The following is a 17,945-nucleotide window of genomic DNA, read 5'->3' as shown; positions in this document are numbered from 1 at the left end:
GACCAACGCTGAGCGCTTGGAAGAAAAGCTGTCGCAATGCACGCTTGCTGGCCAGCAGTGTTAGGGAGAAAGTACATGGGTCTTGCCTCAGACTGCGGAATGCGATGCAGTTGTGCAGCTTCCCCAAGCTCATCAGCGGAGAGCCTTTAGAATTTTCAGAGAGATTAGGTCCATGCCTTCATGTCTCGGACGGCACGCTACAACAGACCTGCGTGGCTTGGCTAGGTTAAGAAGCGGAGTGCCGCCCAATCTGTTGGAGAGCATAACGATACGGCGAATGTCTCTGACAGCCGATTACGGTGTACTTGTGCCATGCGGCCAGGCTCACGAGCAGAGAAGCCCTTGCCTTTCGGAGCACAGGGCAGTCATTCCAAGCTTTCTAGAATACAGCTGCGCTGCACATTTCCAGCCGGTATCGACACACGGGCAGGGAGGCCTTCATGTCCGCGGAAGCAGGTGGACTCTCTGGAAAAGCAAGGCAGCGCGCTTGGCAAAGAAGAAAGCTCGAGTCCGCGTGATCGGAGTTCAGAACATGGGCAATCACTCGCACACAAGGCTTAGGACACAAGAACTGAGAAGACTTTGAGACAGGAACCTTGATCTGATGTCGTGATTGTCATTACGTTTCTAGCGTTCTATCGAGGTATGCTTAAGCGATGTGCTAACCTCGTGTGCGCCAGTGCTAGGAGAGCCTGCAGCGTGCAGCAACTCAATCCAAGCCTTTCGTTCCTTTCCGTTTCCAAAAGCACAAGAAGTCGTAAAAGAGAGCCAACGATCAAGAACGCAAGAAGAAAGCCTTCGATCGACATGACCTACCATGCTGGTTGCCTGTCCTGGTGTCTGTGTCGACTACCAGCGGCGATTCGTTCCAATCCGCTCACCTCTGCGCGAGCCCGGACAAATACCACTAGACGAATGGTGGCGAGTGGTAGAAGTTCCACAGGGTGGTAGGGAAGGTGAGTGCAATACTGCTCCCAGGCTCGTGGAGCTTTGGACTCGGTCCTCCGACAGGCGTCTTTCGCTCTTCGGGATACATCAACCTGTTTGGAACCTTGCGGTTGGGCCCGTCTCTAACCACATAGAGATGCCCCTCGTAGTTGAACTCTCCGCGGACATTGCTCATGTACACGGTAATGTGACGGTCGTCGTCGGCAGGTTCTCGCTCCTTACGAGAAGCCCTAGGATCGTACGCTGTCGTGCCAGTCTTGTCGACGGTCCTTAAGTCTCGAGTCAGTCAGAGGAATAATCTTAGCGGCACTGTAAGGCATACCGAATGTAGCACACAGTGTTGTCAGTGTACATGCATGCGTGGCGGCACACCTTCTCAATAGCCTCGATCCTACCTGGAAACTTGGACTCTTTCGGTAGCACGCAGATGAACATGATCTATTGGCATCCTGGTTAGCGACCTTTGGCGTGCGAGCTCAGTTGCGTATCTTTCGAAGACGTACCAAGGGATCTTGGTGAGTCCCACTTCCAACTTCCTTCGGGGGGTTGCGGATCATTTCGGGATCAACTTTAATCGCCATGCTGATGGTCTAGTGTTTGAGGACTTGGATAAATGTGTGTTTGTACCGTTTCCCGTTCGAGTATGTCCTCGAATGCCCAGCAACGTCAATACCAGACTTGCTTGTGTCTAGCAATCGGTTATTTGATGGGTGTCGAGTTGTTGTTGTTGGGTGTCGAGAGTCATGGTAGGTGACATGAAGCATTGCCATTCTTATTACCCCGGCAAAGGTGTTCCTCAGGTGAATGATGGCACGGATTTTGTCACATGTTTACAGCCATATTCACCAGATTTACAAGGATTCGTGTTCACTCAGCGTCGCACAAGCTGCGCATCTATAGTATCAGGCCTCGCTCGAGCCAGGAAAAACACAATTGTCCTCGTTCCACTATCGCCCTACACACAGACAGATACAACAATTATATGCGTGGCGCACTTTGGCGGAAGAGCAGCAAAATTCGTCGATTGGGCGAGGCAGGAGTGAAAGAGCGGGTGAAGTGTCTGGCCCGTGACTTCCTCGCTTCTCTAGCTTCGTTTATCATACAAGAGACCCTTTGTTCTCTCAACAAACCAAGAACTCGAACCAAACAACTGGAGCTTCTCGTGCGCACACCTCTACAGATCTTCGCACAATCTGCACACCTGTCATCGCCGACAATGTCCACTTCAAGCGCGCCAGGCGACCCTATGACGCCAATTTACCACACTCAGGAGGGCGACCCGCGCATCCTGGCTCAACTCATCATTGGTGGATTGGGTGAAGGCTGCGAGAGCTTGTACGACTACGAGACGGGCGGTCATCATCCTGTCCATCTTGAAGATTTGCTTGGACCTCAGAACCGCTATCGAGTGATACACAAGCTGGGTAAAGGAGGATTCGCTACTGTTTGGCTGTGCCGCGACACTCAAGACGGGCCCTCGAGATACGTCGCACTGAAGATTCTGATGGCGGACTACTCTCAAGAAGACTGCCCTGAGCTTCGTGCTCTTGAGCTCAACAACTTGCTCAAGCATGACTCGAAGGGCAGACAATATGTCTGTCTGCCACTCGACAATTTTCGAATTGAAGGACCCAACGGCTCCCACCTCTGCTTTGTATGTCCTGTATTGGGCCCGTGTGCCTCGAGCAGGCCAGCGAAATTTGAGCATTCGAAGTTCTCTTTGCGGCGCTTCGCGCTGCAGGCAACTCAGGCTGTCGCGGCTCTCCACGAAATTGGTCTCTGTCATGGAGGTGAGTAATCCATAATTTCAAACATTCGGGCACGCTAATACTTGCTAGATCTCAGCGCTTCGAACATTCTGCTCCGCACCATAGGATACAACGAGTTGTCGGAAGATGAGCTTATTGAGACTCTCGGCCAGCCTAGACGAGAGGAAGTCAGGACTATGGGCGGAGATCAACATCAGAATCCCAGCGCACCACAGTATCTTGTGTACCCCATCGACTCCACTGAGATGGAGAGCAAGTTCTTGACCGGCGACGCATGCATCACTGACTTGGGCGAATCTTTCGAAGTACAAGAACCTCCAGAAAACCTGGGCATTCCAATATCGTACCGTGCACCTGAACTGCTCTTGGGAGGCAAACCAGGGAGAGGCTGTGATCTATGGGCTTTGGGCTGCATACTTTTTGAGATTAGGATGGGTAGGCAGCTTTTCGGCACGTGGGACGACGACACCGGAGAGTATCTCCACACAGTCGCTATGACGTTGGGCAAGTATCCAGAACCGTTTTGGTCGAATTGGGAAGATCGAAGCGATACCTTGGAGGAAGAGGCCGACGAGCAAGGCAGAGTTGTTTTGACCGCAGAGGTACTGGGACGGATCGTCGGACACGATACTCACTCTGCAGATGGACTTGCTATCGAGCCGCGCTCTTTGCTAGAGGCAATCGCGCCGGCCTTATTCTACGATGCGGCTTACAAGCCCCGCAATCCTCGCAAGCAGGCCAGCAAGATTTCTGACGAGGAAGCAAAGCTCTTCGCTGATCTACTTGAGAAGCTGTTGGCATATGAGCCAGAGAGACGTTTGTCGGCGCAGGAAGCCAGCGAGCATGAGTGGTTCAAGTTCAGCGACGAGGAGCAACAGGAGACCATCGTGGTGCCAGAGCAGACGAACGACCAGAGCATGGACATAGAACAACAGACAGGCGTAAATGAGCAGCCTGCCAGCGCTGAAGAACCAGAGCTGGAAGTCGAGGCCCAGGAGGCGAGCCCGCAAGGACAAATCACAAACCAGGCAGCACCAAGCCCGATGGAGATCGAACAGAAACCGAGCGAGATCGAGGAGGGCAGAAGACGGATGAGAAGACACAGCATCTGAGCGAAACGAGCAGAAGCTGAAATGGAGATCCAAAAATGAGCGAAGGAGAACATAAAACGGGCGGCGAAAAGTAGATCTTGCGCAAGGCCAATAGAACTACACCAAAAGTCATGTTTACACAAAGAATCAAAGCTTTCTGCACAAAATCCTTTCTAGCGACCTTCCGTCTACACATCCTCCTGTACAGTCCTCTGGCCATCTCACATATCCTTCGGCCCATCCAAATCCTGCCACTGCTCCTTCAGCAACGCCACAGTATGACTTGTCATCCAGCCCATAGACTCCTCCACCTGATCCAAAAATTGTATCACACGTGTACGCTGCAATGGATTCTCAATGCAATAACCGCCTACTCGAAGGAGATGCGCTGCTGTAAATCGCGCGTTCTCCACGAAAGGGTTGTGTTCGGCTAAGCCGACTATTGCTGCGAGGTGGAACGTTACTTCTCTCTGCTGAACGTTAGTGGTCTTGCATGGTAGAGGGAGGTAGGGGAAGGAGAGGAGGCTGACCTCTAATGCTCGTCTGCGCTTCGATGCGTGGAAGCCAGAACTGGCTGGTTCAGTCTGGGGACCGAAGAGTCGGAGAAATACTTGACACGCGTTGAAGTATTGCAGTGCGGCGACTACAGTTCTTGGTCAGCCGAATATAGATTTGCCGAAAGGCGGTAGATACTTACCCTGCGGAGGTGTTATGCAGTGTATAATAGGAAATGGCCGGTTCTGTGTCACATCCAAATCCTCGTAGTAAATAGGTTGGAACAGCCTGAGACGTCGATCATTCCACGCCTCGATATCTTGTGCCATGCGTTTCCAAGCCGCAATGTTGTTCTGCTCGCTTTCTGTATAGGTCAATCGCAAGACCTTTGCGAAAAGCAGAATCACGACATTCGCACACGCGCCGTCATCTCGAAATGTGAAAACTGATGAAAGCTCGAAATTCTCCAGATTGAAGCTTGGTGGTTTGCTTCTCGTCATAGACATATAAATGTCCTGTCGCAGCGACTGCCAGCACGCCGCTTCTCCGAGACCTCCTGAGATGGCGAAGGTAGGAATTGCGCGCATCAGCCTGTCTGTGCCGGCTAAATGGTGGGCTTGGTCATTTGTGAAGTTGATCTCTTCGTAAATTCGCAGGCAGACGACACTGGCAAGCAGACTATCATCATACAGGGCCTCAGGACCCTGAAGCTGCTCTATCACGAACTTTAGGCATTGTCCGTGGTAGAAAGCTGCTTCGGCTGGCTCTTCGCTTTGCCCAGACATGATGCCGAGATGGCGGGAAGCCAGCGCTAGTATCGCATAGAGCACCATGGGTCTGGACATGGCTTGGCGAGGTAAGCCATGTGTGAAATGCATCTGTGCATCGCAAACATCAATCCATGGCCCGATTTTGTTGATAAAATGCTGCACCAGGTATGCCTCGCGACGTGATAGACTGGGCTGTGTCAACGTTCCTGGAGTAGCAAGGCTTATAGGAGATGCGCCGCTGGCGTTACCCACAGGGTAAGCCGCGAGTGTGGGAGTCGAAGTGACACCTGGGCCATCTTCGTGCCTCCTCTGAAGCTCTGCAATGGAAGAGGGTGACGAAAAGTCCAGAGGGTATGTCGCAGCTGTGGCAGATCGTGGCGTGCCGCTATCGCGGTAGCTTGAATAGTCCTGGAGATGATCCCATGTCATCGAAAGCGGCGCAGTACTTGGACGAGCTTCTTGGATGATGCTGCGAGCATCTCCTTCTGCTTGCGAAGCCAAGCCATATAGATTTGGTTGGCCACTCTGGGTTGAAGCAGAGGTATCCTCGGATATAAGCAACCCGGTGATCGGGACTGCGCGACCTGGCGATTCTTCTACAACAGGCGATGGCACATGCACTGCTGATGTAGCACTCTTTGCACTCTCGCCGTCCGGTACGCCATATTCCAGGCCGTTCCCATCTTCGAGAATGAAGCTCACTGTTGGCAGATCGTAAGCGGACATGCCCTTGAAAACTCTGCATGATACAACTCACATCTCTTCCTGGTATTCACCCAGACCTGCTCCTCACCAAAATTCAGTTCTTGCCTTGCTCGGACGCCATTGAACCCAGAATCGACATGAGCGACCTGCTTAAAGCGGTACTTGGGCCCGAAATGGCACGCCCGATCGGATTCGAGGCAGCGCGTGCACGCCTCACTGCCCTTCTCGACGACGCATTTGATGTGGCGCGTGCGACATTCTTCGCAACCCTTGCCGGGCCTCATGACAATTGCATGTCGGACATTGGTGCCTCGTCATGGTGATGCCGAAAAGAGCGCGGCCATAGCGCAAGAGGCGGCGAGGAATGCGGAGAGACAACGGATGGGGTTGCGCTCGGCGTTTGAAGGCGGGGTGTGGCGTTTCCGGGGTTGTCTTCGGCATATTCTGCCGATGAATACCGGAAGTGTACCCATTGAGATACTCGGGACGAAAACCGAAATGTGGGCAAGGATGAAAGACTGGTGAAGTCCGTTGGAGTTTTTGAATTACTGATCCTTCTTTGGTTCTTACGCTTCGGTGAATTGAATCCTCTATCCAAGCATTGCCCGAACCCATGGCTTCCACCACTGTTCAATTCCCTCGTCGTAGTTCCACCCATTCCACTCGTAATTGCCCAAGGCCCACGTGTCGGGCACACCCTGGCCTCCCGATCGGATTCGATACGACCCAGCAAGACTCCATACTGACCAGCTGATATTGTTTGCAGTCGTGTAGTTTCGAATAAAGCCTTGCAAGGTATCGTTCAGAAGAGTTGCGTCCTGAGCATGACCGAACTCGCTCATGATGACGGGCGTCTGTCGAACTGCCTCTGGACAACCACCAATGGTCTCGCAAGCTGCTGGCTTGTCGATACCCAGAGCATTGAACCCGTTGCGGTACAGTTGAGCTTCAGTAATGTTGCTATTCGTAACGTCCAGATCTTCTGTCATGCTGTATATGTGCAGCTCGTAAAACACCTTATCGGCCCAAGGATGGTCGGCCAGATTGAAGATAAGTGGTTCATCAGCATAGCCGTCACGGATTGCATCACATTTGTAGCAAGGTGCGGTGCGGAGGTTGAGACCGCTGGTGACAGCTGATAGATCCTCGTCGTATTGCATGCCACTCCAGCTGACCAAAATGTCGGGATTGACTGAGTGAATTGCATCGGTAGCAGCAGTGTTATTGCCAACAAGAGTGACCCAGTTATAGTCGTAGGTCTTTCCGCCATCTGTCATGTTGATCGCGCGTCTGAGCTCGTTCCGAAGTGCCATGCTCACTACGTTCGAGTGACCCTTCGCCCACTCTGCCACAAACTTGAGACCTCGATGCCAGTTGTCGACCGGGAAGTTGTAATCATCGAACCAAGCATTGCCATCCGTGTTGTTACAGCACCATTGTGCCTTGCCAACATGCACATCCGGATGTACATAGATTTCGCGGGCAGCTGCGGCTTTGGCAATATCGTCCCAGATCTGGAAGCGTCCAGTGTCTTTCGTCCACCCCGGGTTCTTCTCGACAATTTCTTTTGTCACCTTGGTGCCGTTCTCGTAGCCCAGGGCATTAATCATTGCAACCTCCAAAGGCACATCGCTCATGTTGCGAAGATACACCTGATCCACCTGCTCGATCGCGTAGGTGAGGCGAATGAAATTGAATCCCACAGAGTGGATCTGGTCAATGATGTCCTCGACAGAAGCCCATTCTAGGCCTTCTGGCACCATTGTCTCTCCGCTGCCAGGCCAATTGACACCAGCCCAGGTCACAGCTTCTCCTCTGGCGTTCACGACGTCGCGTCCGCTGGTCGAGAAAGGTCCATACGGCCATGCCGCATCACTAATGTCTTGTCTTGTGAAGAGCGATGCTGAGAAATCTGAGCCTGGCAGCGCGTAGGAGCTCGCCAAACTCGCCATCGTCGCCAGTCCTGTCGCCTTCATCCCCATCCATGATTTGCCCATCTTGGATCGCTTTGCTTAGGGAAGTTCGTGGTGAGCACATCCAATACCACATGGCGGCCACGAGCATTGAAGTACGGCGCCATTGCGGCTCCACATGATGACCCGCTCACGAGGGGAAGATCTTAGTACGGATAAATTGCAGCTCTTCCACCAAAGAGAGGTTGGTCGAAAGGACTTGGCAAGAGGCACACGTTGCCGAGGAGATCGGCTTTTGACAACTCGCTCCGCATCGCACCGAGATAGCATGTCGCGTCAGTTGAATCTCACGTTCAATGTTGATTAATCAAATTGTGGCAAGACGACATGTCGAGGATAGCAATGGGAGATTTCAGTAGCGAACAGCAGTGGTGTGTTTACCACCCGGTCCGTGAGTGGATGATGAGAACAACATGAACAGTGAGAGAAAGATCGCAATTTGCATTCTACATGCTGCTTCTGCTTCACAATTTTGGCTCATGCACAGTGTGCTCCGGCTTGCCAACATCGGCGTCCCATCCCATGTTCTGTAGACCTTCCTTCTTCTCCTGTCGTCTTTGCAAAAGAAAGCAAATGATAGTCATGACCATGAGAAAAGTGCCCATGGCAATCATAGCGCAGCTGCCCTCGTACCAATTAGGTGCCTGCGTAGTGTTGTAGAATAACAAGCTCCAGAACAAGTATACAGCCACGCTGAACATGTTCATACTCGCAATCACGACTGAGCGTTTCGCATCGTCTTGCCGTGTAAGATCATTGGCCCATGCGAAGAAAACGGTCTGACCAGCATATTGGCAGCCATTCATGATTAGAGCAACGAATTTGGAAGCTGTGCTCGGAGGCGAGAGCATAATGGCGCCAGAAATTACTGCTGTGATTGAAAGGAAGACACCCACGTGCCAGCGATTCTTGATATTGTAGTCACTGTACCAGCCCAGTACGAGTGTTGCTACAATGCCAAGACCAGAGACTGAAGTTGGAATATAATTGACCTGTGGCGTAGTGTAGAATCCAGCATCGCCGCTCTTAAGCCAGAGCTGCATAACGGCGTTAGTGGACCACATTTCAGTGTTGGATCCCGCGATCCACAAGAGGACAAATGCCCACCATTGCCACGAGAGGACTACTCGTCTGATCAATGACCAGCCCAGAACGCCTCGCTGCTTGGCGACCTCTGGCAGCCGTTCCACAGCAAGAGTCCTCTCCTCGGGAGTGAGATACTTGGCTGTTGTGCTGCCAGGCGTATCTGGGAAAAAGAGGAAGCCGTAGATGGCCACTGGGAACGTGATGAGAAAGTCAATCACAAACAACCATCTCCATCCTGCCAGGCCCTTCACGCCGTCAAGGTTTGTGAAAATGGCGCCTTGCATGATGCCAGAAAACATGGTTCCAGCAAGTCCAGAGCTCGTGAAAATGGCAGTCCGCTTCCCGATCTCATCGGGTTTATACCAGCTGCCAAGAATCCATTGTACGCCAACGAAACAGGAAGCTTCGAAAAATCCTTGGAAGAATCTTATCACCATGATCTGCCAAGGGTGTTGGACGAAGCCCGTGCCCAGAGTGAGTAGTCCCCAGCAAAGGCATGTTGTCGGCAGCCAAATTCGAGGAGGGACTTTCTGCAGGATAAGATTGTTGGGAATCTGGCCGAGGAGGTATCCTCCGTAGAAAATTGTGTTGATTTGGTTTAGTTGGGTTCCCTGAAAGTTAAGATCTTCTCTTGCGCCAGAGACGTAGGCGTTATTGAGATTTGCTCGGTCCAGGTAGTTCACCCAGTACATGAGGCATACGTAAGACAGGATGAACCAATCAATCTTGAATAGAAGGCGCGATTCTGCTTTGGTCGCTGGAGGCTCGCCCCAGACGGCGACTCGGACTTTGTGTAGGGCGCCCATATCGCAAGAACGTATGTTACTCGCGTCGTTTGGCAGGTCTGGTATCGTGTCGCGCAGAGGTCCTTTGCAGGTATTTACTAGAGCTGCAGAGCATGCTATCACCACGCCTATCGTCGGTGCCAAGTGCGTGCGTGGCGACGCCTATCTCGGCCGGCAGATCAGGGTGGCAGGTCTCGTAGGGCGTGAGGCACGTGTCGCGCGCAAGATGCGAGTTTGGAAGCGGCGCAACAGCACATCTTGCGCTTCATACTGGCCAGTGTTGTCATTCTTGTCGATCACCAGAGGGGTCGACGACAGCGAGCTCGGTTGTCGGAAGGTTGTCGGAGAAAAGATGAAGCGAGAAGCGAGGTGATATTCTTGGCAGGAGCGGCCATGTGTTGACTTCAACTTCCTTCCAAAGAAAGAGCACGCCACACTGAATTTCGCGACAGACTGTTCAGACCATCGTCAGCCCAGATGCCTCACCCCAGTGTAGGTCCTGTTGATATGCTCGGTCATCATGTGCCGACCGAAAGCCAATGGAACGATGGAAGCCACACGTTGAGGGGGTTCGAAACCTTTGAAGACATCGAAGTACAGAGTGCAGAACTCCACAGGTGCATCAGTCATGCAGCACTTTACAGTAAGGTGCAAATTTCGCTATGCAGCAAGATCTCCGTGACACATTGCAAGATCGCTTACATCCCTGGTCTGAGGCCGTCTGCTTGGCCAAGATTTCACAGCCTTGCGGAAGACACTTCGTTCCGAGCACAGGGAGATCAAGTGAATAACGTACGGCACGATGCTTGGCAGACTGGACGTCAGAGGAGTCATATGTCTGATGCAGCGATGGTCAGACAATCACGAAGGTGGTGACGAAGCACCTCGCTGGCTGTCCATAACTGGATTTCCAACACTACAGTTCCATCTCCACCTCTGCGCCTGCCCGCACTCTGACCAGGTCGTTTTCGGCATTCACGAGCGACATTCTGCAAGACTGACAGCCATACACCTTTCCTTGCGACTCGCGTAACGAATCTTGCTCATGCTCCAGCTCACCGACTCGATGGGACAGAGTCGTGTACTAGCCAGAAGCGAAGACTACTGATAGCTTGCAGTCGCTGCTTCGAGAAGCCACTTGAACGCGAAATCGCCCGACAATCTATGGTATCAGTGATCGATGTCCGCGGTGCTGGAATCTAGCTGCGCCTGGTCTCTGCTGCCTTGCAGGTCGCGTCAGCAATGCTAGTGGATCTTCGTACTTCCAAGAATATCGTCTACTTGTCGGTCAGACTTGGCCATCCGAGGACTTTGAAGAGACCGAATACCTCTCGCGTTGCACGTGGATCGGGATTGCCGGATCTCGACGTACGAGTCCGGCAGAGGTTCAGCCGTAGCGTCCGCGGCTTGGGTGTATGATATGCCAACTTTTAGCTTGCATCCTGCCTGCACCTAGCTTGCGCATGCATACTTCGGAGCTGCATACTGCAAACTCGGAGCTGCAAGCGTGGAATTGTGCTAGCTCTGGTGTTAAAGTTCTGGTTGAGAACTACTTGACATGCCGAGACGCCAGCTAAGTGCCGAGACACTTAATCCCACACCAGGCGCATACTACAGGCGAGGGGCTTTCCTGTAGCTCTTGTCTGGCTGTTGGTATCCCACCTGCTGTTGGGAAGTGCTGCCGACCTCTGCGTAACTAGCGCTCGCAGTGCAGAAGGATTCTGTGGACTGTGGATGCGTGCATAGCGCTGCAAGTCATCGGACACGATCCACTTGTTTCTCCACAATCGACTGCTTTAGCATACGGAGCCTCGAACATCACTTCATCTGAGATGTGTAGTTCTGAATTGGCGCCATCGCAGGCACATCTGCATATCTTGAATCGCTATGATATCATTCACCTCACGAACCACAGGGGCATAGAGGTCCCAAGGCAACATCAAATGTCCCGATGATGTCGTCGACGCCATAGCCTACGCCACTACATTCTCATGAAGGCTACAAGCTGCAGCTTACACTTCGTGGACCGCAACGGGCACCGGAATTCTCCGTAGGAAGCGAATGACAACCACATGGCTTTCAGCTCTCTGCTTCCTCACAAGCGCCACTTACACGAAGCTTGCTCGACTCTGGCAGGTAGGCGCTGTACGAACCGCACCTTCGATGTCAAAAGGCATGTTTACATCAAGTCTGCAGCAAGCACTCATTCACGAGTCGAGTTAGCCACTATGCCCATGGCCTCTCGAGCAAAATAAGACTCGTGCGGTCGCTCAGCCGTCACCAATCCATGTTCGAGCCTCTACGTAACGAGTCCCGTGGCCAATCATCTTGTCTTCCGTGGACATCGAAAACTTATCCTCCGAGCATTTCGCAACTCTCCGGACACGATGAAGCCACGTGCGTGAGATAGTGAGGTCGCATTCGATGAAGCTTGAGAACATCTGCAAAAGCATTTCAGCTTCGATAGGGCATTGTGGTGCAGCACACCAACGAGCTCGACTGATACGAACCCGAATCTGGAAGTCACGAACACACAGGAGATGCTGCACCTTGCATCTCATACCACACCAACACTTCTAGTCTCAAGCAGCCAAGGCACGACTTCCTGCGACCAAGAACGGCTTTGCTCTATCTGTCTACAACAAACACCTCCATTGGTCTCAAAGACGAGCAGTCTTTCGAAGAAGCGTGGAAAGGTTGATTGAATCAACGATGTGTGCTGCTCAAGCATGTACGATCTCCCGATCAACGCGATCCTGAGTGCAACGCCGTCGTAGAAGCACTGAATATAAATGTCGAGTTGTGGCCAGAGCAATAATGAGACCAAACCCAGAAGCCCATCAATCGTTGCAAATAGTCGCTCAAACTCGCAATCTCTACCGGCTATCACTTCAAAAACATATCCCGCCCCTTCACTCGAGACAAAATGCAAATCTCAATCATCATCGCTGCTCTCCTCTCCACTGTCCTGGCTCGTCCAGGCTTCAAACGCCAAAGCGGCGACAACAGCCCCTGCCAACCGGGCGACGAACTCGCATGCTGTGCTTCCGAAAACGACAATATGGATACCCCAATCATGGGCACAGCTTGCGCACTCAATATTGGTTCGTCGTATCTCACTCAGACGCGCACTGCCACGTTAGCCAAGCTAACATACGTCCTCAGCCGGCAAGAATTGCGGCGACGGAGTTTACCAATGCTGCAACGTCCATCAAAATGTACGTGCATCATGACTAAATCTTCAATGACTACATAACTCCGGACAAGGCAACAAGATATGAAACCGGGAAAGGAAAAAATTTCTGATGCTGACATGGTGCTTGTTAGGGCACAATCAACGTGAATGTCGCCTGCATTGCATTGCAATTGTGAGTGGGCAGATTCCCAGCACAGAAGCGGGTGGGTGCCGTCCCAATTGACAATCAACATCCCACTTTTGCATTGCGTCGCCTTTCTGTACCAAGCTGTTGGGAACACGTCAGCTGACACCCGAGGCTGATAGTTGCACAGTAAGGGTAACCCCGTTGCGATCTTGAATCTCACGCGAGAAAGGGAAGACGGGACTTTGTTTAAGCTTTGAAGGGTCTTCAGTACCGCAGTCCATGTCGCAGACAGACAACTACATATGCATAAAATTTCACTGCGATTGATTCACGTTAATGCACAATGGGTTTGGTCGACACACACGCGAGATGATATTGTTCTGCTCCGAGAAGTCTTTAGGCCAGCTACACTACTCTCTTCTCACTCATCTATCTCTCTCTCTCTGGTGCTCTGCCTAACAAGACTGTCGATACTGTCGATGCCGCAGCTTCCGGAGGCGCATGTATATAACAATGACAAATGCTGATTCCCTTGAACGCCACTAATGCAAATGCAAATGCAACCCCATGCAATCTATGTACAAGCAAACAACATCCGACGATGAGATCAGATGCTCGCGCGAACAGGTAAAGTCAGACTTAGACGTTGATGTCGTGGTCCCAAACGCTGTTCACTGGGCGGTCACCGAAAGTGCTAGCCCTCAAGAGGCTCTCGGTCTGATCGTCAGACAGCCAGATGATCTCAGGCGAGATGAACCAGCGGATGCCCTCAGAGCAAGGAGGAGTGGTGAAAGAGCCCTTGTAGGTCCAGAACTTCTTGTAGTCCTTAGCCTCCTTGATAAGAAGGTTCAAGTCCAACTCGACACCCTCAAGGGTGTTGTTGCTGAAGATGTCTGGAAGCTCGAGTGGCTCAAGTTGTCTGTAGAAAGCCGAGCCGGTGGCATCGATAGCTGGGCCAGTGAAGTTGAAGTTGTAGTCATCATACTTGCTCTTGCGATCGAAGAAGAAGCCGATGACAGAGCGAGGAACGCCGGCGTCGTCGTAGTGCACGAAGTGAATTTCGCCTTTTGGTCGGTAGCCATCGATAGTGTGCTCGGCTGCGGTGTGCACGTGCCATTGTCGGAAGTAAGCAATCTCTGGATCGCCGTCATGGTCGAACTCGATGTAAGCAGCGGTCTTATTGTCGTCATCGACTTCGATCGAGAATTGCGGGCCAAAGTCCCAGTTGTCAATCTTGCCTGTCAGATTCTTGGGGTAGTGGAAAGTGGGTGGCTCCTGGGTGTAATAGCCCCATTTGCTTCGAAGGTTGATGGGCGATTGTCGTCTGCCAGAATAGCAAGTGCTCCACTCTGAGTAGAAAAGTCAGTACCTGTTAAGCAGAGCTTGTCGCAGATGCAACGTACCTGGGTTGAGTTGGTTCCATGCCTCAGCGAGCTCAAAACTCCATGCTCTGGCTCCTGGCTCTGCGCGCTTGGCGATGTGTGCTCCGCGCCATCCATCGCGCTTGAGGAGTTCTGGTGCGCATGCGGAGGCGAGTGCAGTAAGAGCTGCAAGCCCAAGAAATTGATGAGCGATCATGTTGGCAGACGGATGATGTGAGCTCTGGGGTGTGGGTAGAAAGGGAGTTTGTCTTGTACTCTAGACCAGAAAACAACGAGGTGCGAGTGCTTCACTTATACTTTGTAACGAATCGCCGTGGCAGTGTTCTTGCGACAACGCCGATGCTGCGTACGCGTTTTGCCATGCAGTCCGCTCGTAGCCAAGGAGTGCTACGATAGAATGGCGGACATCAAAATGCCACTGGCGGCCAGGGGTGATCGACCAGGTTTCCTCGCGGCGATGCTTGGAAATCCCTTCGGTGGAGTGTGCATCAGTTCTGCACTGCGGTGTCCGGTCAGTGGCATCACAGCCTCAATCAACGACGACATTCTTGCACTTCAAGGCCGTAGCGATGGACCCGTCTTATGGCCTTCTCTACTGTCAGCCTCGTATTGGTCATCAAAGTGTATTTCTTTGGCCTAGGTTTGCACAGTTCGCAGCGTTTGAAGGCCAGCTGCACGTGGCTACCATGCGGCCCGTCCACAGCTTGCCAACACTACCAGCCGCGAACGGGCTTCTTACCGAGCGCGCCAGCATCCTGGTTGATCACAAGTCATGGAACATAGCCAATGCTGGCATGCTTGAGCTTGAACACGCGATTTTACCGGGATACTCGCAGCTTAGGGGTCACTTTAGGCCAGCTCCATCTCCAATCGGACTGTGCGATTTATGCAAGTTCCAGAACTTACTCACAACACGTGCCTTCGGTACGCAGCGCCGAGATGCAAGATTGCCGAGCTGCACTGCGATTGCAGGACGAAGCGCCTAAGGGCCATGTCGCGATGCCCGCTTCTGGTGTAGATGTAGCGCGGCAACTCGTATCGTTGAAGCTGAGCCATGTCCACCATACCACTTCGAGTCGCCATGCTCTTGTGCATCTTAGGCTCTTAGCGCGCTATACCGAAGATTTCGCTGCTCCGCCTCCGAGAGATTCAGATAGCGCGATATAAATCTGGCCAAGATGGTAGTGTCATTGCTCGAAGCACGCGGCCGAAAGGAAGTTCGGGCATGCACCGGCAGGGCGACGGCAAACACACTGAATGTGTGAAGAGATTGTGTCAGGTGGCTTGGCTTTGGCGACGTGCGTTTGTGGATTGAAACAAGGCGTCTAAAGAAACGCAGCGACCGACTTAATCAGGGATGCTGCGGTGGTGAAATGACCGCGAATCCACTTCATTGGGAAGCAAGCAGCAGAAGGGAAGGCCGTGGTGCCAGTCCACCAAATCTGATGATGAGCAGCGAATCATGGAGAGCAGAGTAGCACGTCTTTGGGATATCCTGTTGTCGCAAGTCTCCGGCGTGAGACCAGGACAAGGACACGTGCTTATCAGCTCTCAAGAAATTCTGAAGTGCATGGCAGGGTCGCAAATGCTCTTGTTATGCACGAGCGGGATTGGCAGCATAACTGGCCAGAAGGGTCCATGTTATACCGGCGCTGCTACGGCCGTCGTACATCTCGTGACGGCGCGGACTAAGCTCTTTCTGGCGGCCCTCCGAGAGATGCACTGAATTGATTCGCGAAGGCATATTTGTTGACTGATTCAATCTGTAAGAATGTTTTGTGCAGCCCCCTGCCATTTCCATCATTTGCCGGAAGCGCTGAAGCAATATTGTGCAGCCTCTTGAACACACTCAGGGCAGAGGATTACTGATATGATGTATTGGCCGGGGTTCTTTCCGAATATTGGCGTTTCCCTTCTGTCCGAAGCATTCTGATACAATCGCTCGTTCGAAATTGCTAGTGTGCTGACAGGGGCGCCCATTCCGGCGAGACGACCGTCCCGAAGCGATCTTGGCGGATGTTAATTGCCTAGATAACCTTTGCCGAAGCAAATGTCCGCAGGCGATACCGGTATTTGGTAATGCCATGTGAAATCGACGGCAGCAGACCACAATACGACGAGTCCGAGCTGTCTGTAGGTGAATAATTCTCATACTGTAACGGGGAGGCTATACTGTGCTGCTCCAGTGCTGTGACTCGACCGTCAGTACGCACGCACAGCACAGTCGTCAGCAGCTCGTACTGTTTCTTGTCTTCCGATGCAGCCGAAGTTGCACGTTTCGGGCAGCGGTGCGCGCCTGGAGAGCGGCGGCTAACGACTCGGGTTCCCGATGTCACTCCTCGCGCGATGACCCTTGTGCCATGTGGTCTGGCAACTCATGTCGTGCACGTAGGCGCAGCGCCCTCATCTTTCCGCAAACTGCATTTTCTCCTGGTGTGTTGTGCGGGCTCGAGGCGTGTCGCGATGGCGATCTAGGCGCGTACTGTGTCGGGCCGGGCGTCAGGATGACAGCCGCAGGGGCTGCCAGCAGGCTGCTGCTGATCGTCGTCGAGGGTGGAAGTGGGATTGGGAGCGGTACAGCCGGTATGCCTGGGATGCGGCGTGAAGTCGTGGACGAGTCGAATAGGAGGCGCCGTGTGAAGACGTGAGGTTGTGCAGTCGTCTCCGCTCCAGCGCTCCTTTCGCGTGGTGGAGTGGAGACTCTGGAGGTGGAGGGTGCCAAGTCGGGAAAGCGGCAACTCCACCTGCTGCACCTGCTGCTGATGAACAATCTGCATCGTCAACAGACAAGCAGTCTACATGTACTGTGCCAGGCTTTCTCAGCACCGCTCCAGGCCTTCAGCACACACATTACCCTAGTGATGCTTGCTCGTCACAATTTTTGGTTGCTTGGCTACTGAATCTTGGCACAATAGCGCTGGTCACGGCGTGGAGGCGCAGTATATCTCCTGGTTCCTACTCCTGTTCCGATCATGGCGCTGGATACGCTTTGCGATTGATAGTGTTGCATGGGCCGTAGTCACCCAGAGCCTCACAGCACAGCCCGCAATTCTGTCACAGTGAGCGATCTCCATCTTCAAGAGCAGAAATTCGGCCAAGCAAGACGGAGTCTCCCGCAAAAGTACGAACCAAAGGGTGCGCGTGTTGCCGTCGCGCGATACTGCAACATCAATCATCGTGGCGCTGACGGTTCCACGGCTGACCCGTGTGTACATGTGCGATGTGGCGGGCCTGATGAGAATGCCAATGTCGAAGAAGACCTCTCTTCGCAAGCTTGTCATTGCTTGACGCCCTCGGCACAAATCTTATCTCGGTGGACTAGCCTGAACTGGAAGGTGCCATTGTGCGAGCCGTTCAAAATGCGTGTCGGGTGGGCATGCGACACCTCTGCATTGGACATCGAGCTCTCGCGGTCGTATCAGCGCCCGCCGTTATCTACTACACTTCTGCGCTAGTCTCGCCACAGGCGAACCCCTCCCCAGCTGTTCGTCGTGAACGACCATGTGGCGTGAAGTACATGCTCTGCAGGAACGCCATGGACGGATCTCGTGTCGTTCTCAGCACTAGAGCTCTCGTCAGGCCTGCCAACGTACCGATAGCGCCAATGCCGCTCGTGCC

General features: G+C 52.8%; 6 protein-coding genes across 6 annotated transcripts; 1 reads left to right on the top strand and 5 right to left on the bottom strand.

Moving 5' to 3' along the window:
• Positions 1-877: 877 nt before the first annotated feature.
• CKM354_001064300 (uncharacterized protein) lies at positions 878-1,529 on the bottom strand (the record flags this gene model as incomplete). Its single annotated transcript, XM_044806107.1, has 4 exons — positions 878-907; positions 1,076-1,217; positions 1,271-1,386; positions 1,452-1,529. The coding sequence occupies 4 exons, from the start codon at positions 1,527-1,529 to the stop codon at positions 878-880; spliced, it is 366 nt and encodes a 121-aa protein (XP_044662042.1).
• Positions 1,530-2,164: 635 nt separating this feature from the next.
• CKM354_001064200 (uncharacterized protein) lies at positions 2,165-3,829 on the top strand (the record flags this gene model as incomplete). The annotated part of the gene is made up of 2 exons (XM_044806106.1): positions 2,165-2,738; positions 2,787-3,829. The coding sequence occupies 2 exons, from the start codon at positions 2,165-2,167 to the stop codon at positions 3,827-3,829; spliced, it is 1,617 nt and encodes a 538-aa protein (XP_044662041.1).
• Positions 3,830-4,029: 200 nt separating this feature from the next.
• CKM354_001064100 (uncharacterized protein) lies at positions 4,030-6,062 on the bottom strand (the record flags this gene model as incomplete). The annotated part of the gene is made up of 4 exons (XM_044806105.1): positions 4,030-4,278; positions 4,339-4,451; positions 4,506-5,774; positions 5,831-6,062. The coding sequence occupies 4 exons, from the start codon at positions 6,060-6,062 to the stop codon at positions 4,030-4,032; spliced, it is 1,863 nt and encodes a 620-aa protein (XP_044662040.1).
• Positions 6,063-6,368: 306 nt separating this feature from the next.
• Positions 6,369-7,775, bottom strand: CKM354_001064000 (uncharacterized protein; the record flags this gene model as incomplete). The annotated part of the gene is made up of 1 exon (XM_044806104.1): positions 6,369-7,775. One exon carries the CDS (start codon positions 7,773-7,775, stop codon positions 6,369-6,371), a length of 1,407 nt encoding a protein of 468 aa, XP_044662039.1.
• Positions 7,776-8,215: 440 nt separating this feature from the next.
• CKM354_001063900 (uncharacterized protein) lies at positions 8,216-9,643 on the bottom strand (the record flags this gene model as incomplete). Its single annotated transcript, XM_044806103.1, has 1 exon — positions 8,216-9,643. One exon carries the CDS (start codon positions 9,641-9,643, stop codon positions 8,216-8,218), a length of 1,428 nt encoding a protein of 475 aa, XP_044662038.1.
• A 3,941-nt stretch (positions 9,644-13,584) lies between these two features.
• CKM354_001063800 (uncharacterized protein) lies at positions 13,585-14,523 on the bottom strand (the record flags this gene model as incomplete). Its single annotated transcript, XM_044806102.1, has 2 exons — positions 13,585-14,294; positions 14,349-14,523. 2 exons carry the CDS (start codon positions 14,521-14,523, stop codon positions 13,585-13,587), a joined length of 885 nt encoding a protein of 294 aa, XP_044662037.1.
• Positions 14,524-17,945: the final 3,422 nt, after the last annotated feature.

This window comes from Cercospora kikuchii, assembly GCF_019650295.1.
Source record: "Cercospora kikuchii DNA, contig_00007, whole genome shotgun sequence".
NCBI lineage: Eukaryota > Fungi > Ascomycota > Dothideomycetes > Mycosphaerellales > Mycosphaerellaceae > Cercospora > Cercospora kikuchii.
Note: the sequence above shows the minus strand (reverse complement) of the source record. Positions and strands in the feature narration are given on the sequence as shown.